The 9,319-nt window shown below is 40.0% G+C and overlaps 1 protein-coding gene across 3 annotated transcripts in view; it reads left to right on the forward strand.

Moving 5' to 3' along the window:
* LOC133525698 (protein TIS11) overlaps nucleotides 1–3,697 on the forward strand; it is a 48,454-nt gene extending 44,757 nt beyond the window's left edge. For all 3 annotated transcript variants that reach the window (XM_061862055.1, XM_061862056.1, XM_061862057.1), the window contains one exon: nucleotides 1,462–3,697. In XM_061862055.1, coding sequence (XP_061718039.1) covers nucleotides 1,462–2,157 — 696 coding nt within the window. In that variant the 3' untranslated portion in view covers nucleotides 2,158–3,697. The remainder of the gene's footprint in view (nucleotides 1–1,461) is intronic.
* Nucleotides 3,698–9,319: the final 5,622 nt, after the last annotated feature.

A 9,319-nucleotide genomic window follows, 5' to 3' on the forward strand; every position in this document is an offset into this window, starting at 1 on the left:
CATATCCTTCCGCAGATTGTTTCAAACATCAAAAGTAATCATAAATACTAAATAAAGATTTAAATATGGTCTCACAGCCTATGCTAGTAAACCAGCTGTGTAAATCACCTAACAAAATAGCGCGGTATAATTTGTCCGCCGTATTCCTAAACACAAGTGTTTGCGTGTTTACGATCCCCGGACGAGGCGGAGGCGAATAGAATATACAATGACATGTCATTCACATCGATTGAGGCCGCATACAAGATGCGCCGTCGTATCATAAATTATGTATAGAGCTCATGTTCCGCGTCGCTCAAATCGGCCCGACCTTCATGCCGCTCTCCTCGCCAAGCTCGAGGCTCACAAATCTGGTAAAGCCTTCGTATTTAAGTGCTCTTGCGAAACCTTGAAACCTTGCGTGGGTCGCTTTATTGTCTCCGCGTCTCAGTACACGCCAAACCTTTAATGTCTTACAAAATCCATTCGCTAACGTATTCTTGCGGTTTCATCGCGCTGCTATGGTAATTCGTTTTATTGAAACTTCATAGGGCTTGGCTAGGGCGAAGATTACAATAATAGTAGCACGACTACTGTTAGGTAATAGGATGGTTACGGACGGTGCAGCAAGCGGCGACCGTTGCCCCTCGACTCGCGAGAGGCGTCGGCGCCTGGCACCGGCCCGGCGACAATTATTCCTCACAACGGCGACGGGCCGCGCTTACTGAACAATAGTGCACAATCATCGCGATTGTGCCCGCGTGTCAACTGCCTCTCGCATGAGCTCTAGCATTGTTATGGTGATGCTTCGACCGTCGACCGAGGTTCGACGCTCCGTGAAAACAAATGAACCATTCACCATTTACATTTCTAAACTCACAAACTACTGAACTGTCTGAGGTCCAATTTATAAAAAGGATTTTTACAGAAATAAATAATTCATGATAGGAAACTGGCCCGGACACCCCGTCTCCACAGTCGTTTACTATTAAAATTCGTCTCACCCTGGGGCTCTAAAAGTATTCCACCACTTAAGGCTCAGTTAATTGGAATTATTAAACCATTTCGATGTGGAGACCATTAGTGAAAACGAGGTGAACTCGAGCAGGTAAACGACGAAACCGACTTTGGGGTGTCTTTTTTGTTAACCTTGGCAGGTACCCGACCCTCTGGCCTGATTGTGTACGTTTTTTCTTCAGCCAAAAAAAGTACAACGAATATTGTAAAACACAGCAGACGTGATTTGTAAATCTTACACCATAAGGGCCAAATCTACCAAATCTCGACTTATTACTTGAACGTAGGTAGTAAATTATAAAAAAAAAAGGTTCACTATCTTTGTGTTTATTTTTCTCTGCCTGTAAGGCCCTAAACCCTCTTTTGCACTTGATAACGGATCTCATTCTAAGTTGGGACTATTCATTATTGTGTGATTTGTGTGTAATGACGCTCGGCTATATTGTCTTGTCTTATCTTTTTCAGAACCAATCTCGGCCAGTGCAGTCGATGAACACAACAGTTGCCGCCACGGGTCCCGTCGGTGCCACCGCAGGCGTCGGCTGGGAGCAGCACCCAGTCCTGACCCGCGCCGCCTCCGTTCCGGCGCACCGCGCCGCCATCGTGGGGCTCCTCGACAGACTCGGCCATCGCCGCCTCGAACGCACCACCAGCGAGCCGGCGCCCCCGCCGCCAGCCACCAGCCGCTACAAGACGGAACTCTGCCGCCCCTTCGAAGAAGCGGGCGTCTGCAAATACGGCGACAAGTGCCAATTCGCTCATGGCATGCGCGAACTCCGCAACCTCCAGCGCCACCCCAAGTACAAGACGGAACTCTGCCGCACCTTCCATTCAGTAGGGTTCTGTCCGTACGGACCTAGATGCCACTTCGTTCACAATGCCGAGGAAGCAAGACGTCGCGAGTCCACTTCTCCCGGTGGCTCCCTGGCATCGCTGTCCTCTGGTGGCTCGATGGCTTCTTACATGAGCGACGGCTCCCGCTCGCCGCGCTCGCCTCACTCGCCGCACTCTCCGATGGCTCCTCAGTCGCCGCACTCGCCGCCGGCTATGTCTCCGCCCGCGTTCTCCTTCCGCGGCTCGCAGTCGCCCGACCCCGAGGACGACAGGCTGCCCGTGTTCAACCGCCTTTCCAACGCGTTCGGCGACCTCGTCATCGCCTAGACGCCCGCCTAGTCCTAAGTTAACTTATACCGAGCGTAATAAGGATCGTCCGTCACCGTAGTGCCTAAACTCGACGTCTTCCAGGCCGCGCCCGAGCGCCGCGCCGTCCCGCACACCCGCTCAACGAATGATCTCCAGTTTGCCGATGCTCTTAAGTACTTCGACCTGTAATATATAACGTTAACGAAGTTTTCACTGGCGTCTCGAAAGTTTGCGGTGTGAATTAAGTGATTTACGTACAGTACATCTTTATTATTATCGGCACGCACTTGTAAATGGCACCTTATATTATTAGATATTTATTGCGTAGCTCGCGGAAGTCTTCCCTTAGCGATCCTCCGCCGAGCGGTGGTCTCTTTGTAAAGTTAGATATAGAACATTTTATTTATTTCGTACTGCCTAACCGCGCTCGGTTCTGTACCGCGGGGAGGCGCTCGTGATCTATTTTTAAGGATTTAAGATAATAATTTATTATTTATTTCGAGTCTCTTTAACTGTAATAATTATTGTGTAACTAGCAGTTGCGATGCCACACCGCACGCGGACGCACCAGGCGTCTCGCTATATCAATCTTAGTTGACTGATCCCGGCACTGCTTTCCTCTCAACCTCAAATAGCATCGTGAATATAGTCAATCTCCGGCAGACCCGGAATCAGTCGCCACCTCGTCGGGAGCTCGGCGCTTCACGTCCCCAACACCTTTGTTCCGTAATTACCATCTGCATATCGAAAGCTCTAATACGGGCCACAGGGTCTAGTAGCAGTAGTCGCTAACCGCCACCGCTAGCGATCCCAATCGTCCGTGGCCCGTTTGAGAGCCTTCGGTGAATCCCGCGGCGCGTCGCCGCGGGGTTTTTTATTTCGCGTCGTGCGAGGAGGACCGGCTACGAGCGGAAACCTGTTTGGGATTTTCGTGATTGTTTTTTTTTCGACCTCATGCCTCACTCTCCGGTCCCTCTCGCCTCGACATCGAACTGATCGCGTCCGGGCGCGCTGCAAAAAGTAAAAGAGGACGCGCCGAACTCCCGAGGACTCGCGTACCAATAAGCTGCGTAAAGTGACTACAATCGATAACTCAGTTCAAGCGACAGTACGCGGGCCGGCGCCGCTGCTCCGGCGGCGGCGCACCCACAGAGTGCCTTTTACTTTAATAACAAATTAAATCGATTATAATATTTAATTTTTAGTTGATCGAGATAGATTGATTGTTTATTTATTGTATCCTTTTGAATAAAATATTCAAATTGACACAGTTATTACTTTTGTATTTTTGACAGAACTAAGGTGATTAGTTTCGACATAGTATAGTTTTTTTCTTTGAATTTAAAGTGTGATATTTTATAATATTTATATAACAAAGTTTAATGTTTTAATTAAGGGACCAAGTAAGTGATTAGGAGAAATTCTGATAGAAGCAGCCAGATACGCTTTCGAATCTTACCAAGAGACTGTACTCTCGCCACTTATGAATACTACATATTTTGTTATACTTGTCAGATCTACGATTTTGTATGATCAATAAACGAACATGTTGACCGTTCTTGGTTTTGTGTTTAATTATCGTGATCATGATAGACCGAGATGGTGGTATTTTTGTTTTCCTATAGTTTATTAGTTTCAGTTTTTCTCCGTATTTAGCGATTCGTTGCATGGTGACCACGTAAAGATAATAATTTTGTACCTAATCTTAAGTTAGCTGTAAGCGTTTTTCATAAAGTTCGCGAATATTATTTATTATCAGTTCATTACGAATTATAAACCATTAAAGCTGATTTATTTAATTTCTTTTGTATTTAAACAGACATTTATGTACTAAGTTTACATAACTTAATGTTAGTAATATATCATGAGTCATTTAATATAAACAGGCATTAGGTTTAAACTCTAGTACCTACCTATGTCAGTTGTAATTAAGTATTTAATTTTTTTATTTAATTCCATTGTAAGTTTAATCTTAACCATCCAAAAAATTGACTACTCTTTTAGACAAAAAACTTAAGGCTAAAGCTTGTTTATGACATTTTTTTCTTGTAAGTTTTCCTTATTTCCATCTGCATTTTTATTGAATTATAGTAAAAATATGTTCAAATCTGTATTTTATTTTGCTTTCTTCCTGTTGTTTTCCTTTGGTTAATGGGTGGTATACCTATGCGTTTTATTTTTATTGCATAATAGGTTTATAGGTGTCACACATGCTTTTTGTATACATATAAACTCTTACCCCCTTTTTCATAAACGTCTACTAAAGTTAACAAGCCACTAATAATCGTTTGTCCCTTTCCATCATACCAATACGTCGGAAAGGGACAAACTATTATTAGCGGCTTGTCAACTTTAGTAGACGTTTATGAATAAGGGGGTAAGATAATTAAGAGTTTGTATACTTTAAAAAAATCCCTTTTGTAGTGTATTGCATACCATTCCCGATGATGGTCCCAAAAAATCAAATAAAGGCTGCAAGACAAATCTTTAACACATGCATGTATTAAAGAAATATTGATAAATAAAACAATTTAAACTGATAAAACCCTACATTAAGTAGTGCAAAGAACGATTGACGTCATAATGCGTGAATTGGCTACTTGACTTTTTTGTAAATAATGTCAAACGATCTTGATTTTCCTGAGTATCAAATGTCTGTATAGGACTCATGGCATTAAGCAACACAAAGGTCAGAAATGAGAGTTAAAGTCTGACGCTCGCAGTCGACGATTGAAACGCCTCTAACAAAATGATAAGGTCTAAAATCTAGCTAAATGTATGGAAGATCAAGGAAATTGCCATTTTGACCCTGAAATATTGCGTTTGTGTATAGTTGTCATACAATTTATTTTTCAATAAAATGTAAGGAATCGAATGGTACCATTTTCTTTTCTATTTTTGAAAGACAAAAAAAAAATTTTTTTGATACTTCGGAGCCTTGTAGTTTTGTATAATGTCAATATATTTTTTAAATTCCACTTTTTTATAATGGATGGCTCATTTTTTATCCATTTAACTAAATTTTGTTATAATATTCAACATGTGTCAAGTACCCAATTACACGTTATCTACAAAATAAATAATATAATAAATTAAATTGTTTTATAATATCTCATAACTAAATCACGGTCCTCACGATCACGGTCAATCACGGTTAGGACTTAGGACCGCGAAAATAAAAAACTTTTCCGAAAACTTGCACAAATAGTGAATAACTTTCTTCTTATTTATTACACAAGCGATTTTAATACGTGCTTGTTCAATTAATAATATGGGCCAGTTGCACCTCAGATCATAGAGTTGCACCAAACCAAACCTTAAAATCGTATTTTTTCACGTTCGCTGAAATTATCCCCCTTATTCATAAAACTTTACAAGCCTCAATTAGATAATTGTGACCGCGGCCGGCAAAGCGCCCCACTTTGTTGCTTGCCATAAATACGCTTGACAGGTTATTCGTATAAAGATAAAAGCAAATCTCGTCCTTATGGCAGGCGACAAAGTGGGACGTTTTGCCGGCCGCGGTCACAATGTATTATCGCTTTCTTACTAACACAAGTCAAAATAACAGATTAAATAAGACGATTAATAGCTGATTGAGGCTTGTAGCGCGTTCATCAATAACGTGCCCAGCTACGATTGTGGTTGGTGCAACCGTGACTTACAGAGTGTTTTAATGACATTCTTGTAATATTCTCCATTTTCTTATATGTTCATGTGTCTCAAAATTATTTGACTTTACTACCTACAAGAAGTGACATGAAATATTAGAAAATGGTGAAGATCGGGAGGTGTCATTAAAACGACTTTTATTTTACTAATTTAGACGGGTTTATTTTACCACGCTACCAAGTGACATCTGCCATTGAAAAAAATCTATCCATTTTTGGATTCATTAGTAACGTCAATATTTACTTAGGTACTCTTTGGACCAGCAATGTACGGCGAATGTTCACTGACAGGTGACAATTGTCGCCGTGGTGAAACTGGGGTAAGCTTGTGGCTAGGAAGAGTACCAGAGGTAGCAGACAACACGGATTAGAAGAAAAAATTGAGAAAAGCGAGGCAGATGAGTAAGTATGTCATAAGTAAGTATATAAATAAATATATAATATGATTAAAGACAAAGCTTGCCAGAACCCATATAAACAACAACGACAAGACCATACAAAAACAACAGTTAATTTTGTCTTTACCAGTTCGTTAAGGTCATTCTAACAGACCGACGGGGTCCCGAACCGGGACCGTCCGGGGGGAATAAGAGCCAAGACACCAACAGCACGCGGCATAAGATACTTTCAACGCAAAGTGCCAGAGCCGTGCCCAGTTACTCGGGATGGTAAAGCCATTAGGTTGGTATCAGACAAATATATTAAAATAAATAAATAAAATATCATAGGGACATTCTTACACAAATTGCCTAAGTCCCACAGTAAGCCCAGACTTGTGTAGTGTGGTAGTACCTATATAAATATTATATATAGGTCATTATTACGCTAATTAACTAAGTTCCACAGTAAGCACAATAAGGCTTGTGTTGTAGATACTTAGACAGCGATAAATATAATATACAAATACACAGAAAAAGCCCATGCCTCAGGAACAAATAGTCGTGCTCATCACACAAATAAATGGCTTTACCATGATTTGAAACCAGACAGGTGGTTTAAATAATAGATAGAGTTAGACCAAGCCTATTTTGCAGCGATTTTGATAACACAGACAATGCAAGTGTTATTTTAAACGTCAATTTCTATGTAGACCGTCAATAAACCAATGTAATCTAGATTATACGTAAATTCGTTTTTACGCCTAGATGAATACTTAGAAGAAATTGTAATTAGTAACTAATGCCTAGAATTAAGTAAAACCTAGATTATTTTATTAAGTTTAAGTACCTTCCTCCTTATTTGCTGCGCCCAACAAAGTATATAATGTGATCAATAATTATATTTATATTCCACCTGTGTAACCATTATGTGCAATAAATGAGTTAGTATTGAGTACGCATACGCACCAAAAAAAAATCAACGTATATAGCTAAAATCGTCATCTGGGGTCAAAATATATAACGAACGGGAAGGAGGGTTTTTAAAACTCTCTACAAGCATGTGTTATCTACTTATACAAAATGTTTTTCATTTCACTTGTGAGCCAAAAGCCGTTTTCTTATTTTTAACGTAAGACATTAAAGTCTTCGACTCGTCGTCTTATCATTAAGTACTTAGGTACCTCCTTAATTCGCATGACTTAGCGATAAAACAATCCATCAGGTACCTCTCCGTCCCATGGGAGTAATGTCAGCTAAACACTTCCTTTAGGTACGCGGAATCGGAGTAAGTGTGCTGAAAAATATAATAGGTATTCTATAAAGTGACACCGAGACCCTAATGATTAGAACGCGATATATTCCTATCATATATCCAGGATTATGTTTTGTAGCAAAATTTTCAAAAATGTTACCTTCCAACGACCATCGCTTTTCGATTAGAGTAAGTACCTACCTAACGTTTATCACGACGAAATGTATTTTATTTAATTAATGTAAGTATGTAATTTTTATTTTTATTAATGTATTTTATGTATTTTTTTCGACGACCGGTCTGGCCTAGTGGGTAGTGACCCTGCCAATGAAGCTGATGGTCCCGGGTTCAAATCCTGGTAAGAGCATATATTTGTGTGATGAACACGGATATTTGTTTCTGAGTCATGGGTGTTTTCTATGTATTTAAGTATTACAATTATATATTATATATATCGTTGTCTAGGTACCTACAACACAAGCCTTATTGAGCTTACTGTGGGACTCAGTCAATTTGTGTAATAGTGTCCTATAATATTTATTTATTTATTTATTTAATGATTACGGTATTGCTGAATTTTAGTCAAGTTTTTGTCGAAGAAAAATGAACTTGATCGGACTCTAGTACGTGTGCATGCGTTGCGTCCAGGTTAAAATAAATTTGCACAATTCACACTTACATGTTTGTCTTTGGCTATAATTTGATCAGCCATCACGTTCCTTTCCTAGCCCAGTCGGGCACTTTGGTAAACCAATACCCAGATAACGCCTGGCCTGGCCTTGACAAAACATCTCATTTCCACAACCGACTATGGCACATCGAAAAACGACACATCGTAGTACCTACATCTCTAACACAAAGTCATCGAGTTCCAAATCGCATGGCCAGCTTTTTAAGGGCCGCAAAAATAAAGTGGTCGGAATTATGGCATGGTATGGTAGAGTGAAACGGATGTTAAAAATATTATTATTGTCTATAACGAATGACATGTAAGATTATTTGATTTATTGTTTTAAGAATTTAATTGGACTGTCGTTAGTTCGTTAGTTTTGGCAAGAAATAGTAGTACTACTATGAAACCTATAACAACAAGTTCATTATAACATCGTATTGTTATTAGCTTAGCGCTGCACGGTTGTATCCTAAAGGAGGCCAGGGTGTTGTTTTGACTACCCAATACCTAATCTCAAGAATTAGCGTCTGATCCCAAGAATTGGGACACGTGTTATGAATGTAAGAGGTGTCAGGTTCAAAATTTGCAAACCATCTAATTGTTCCGTTGGATCCGTTGCTATACAAATACATACCATCGAACTGGCCTTGTGATGATGATGATCGATGTAGTAATCTCACGGTTGTGTCGGCAATAGGTACAAGTTTGTACCTACAAATATTTTTTTTATCACACCAGCTCGTAAATGCTCTCTTTGTTTATCAACATCTGATGAGAAAGTTGCATTTTATTCAATAATGGCAAAGTAATTTCATGCAAATTTCCTCATGTTGGCTGGTAGACTTGACTTTTAAGTGATGATTTTGAATGATAAATGAACGCTATCATTTAGATTTGATTTGGCTATAGTGTTATACAGTTAGTATTTTCCTGACATTGAATGGTGAATTTTGTTTCACTCGGTAGCTAAGTTTGTTTAACCCTCGCGCCTTGAAACACTTGCAACGCTCAAGATGCCCCTTTTCGAAACACTCGCTCGTGGTTCAATTGTGAAATCTTTCGCTTGCTCGGGTATCAATATTAACACAACTTTGCCTCCTTGTAAAACAGATAACTATTACCAAATATGTACAGGAGGTAAAAGCGCACAGCAATTGTATATTTCTAGATGTAACTAATACGTCTATAGTTAAATTGTTAAAAG

Source organism: Cydia pomonella, chromosome 15 (assembly GCF_033807575.1).
Source record: "Cydia pomonella isolate Wapato2018A chromosome 15, ilCydPomo1, whole genome shotgun sequence".
In the NCBI taxonomy this organism is placed as follows: domain Eukaryota; kingdom Metazoa; phylum Arthropoda; class Insecta; order Lepidoptera; family Tortricidae; genus Cydia; species Cydia pomonella.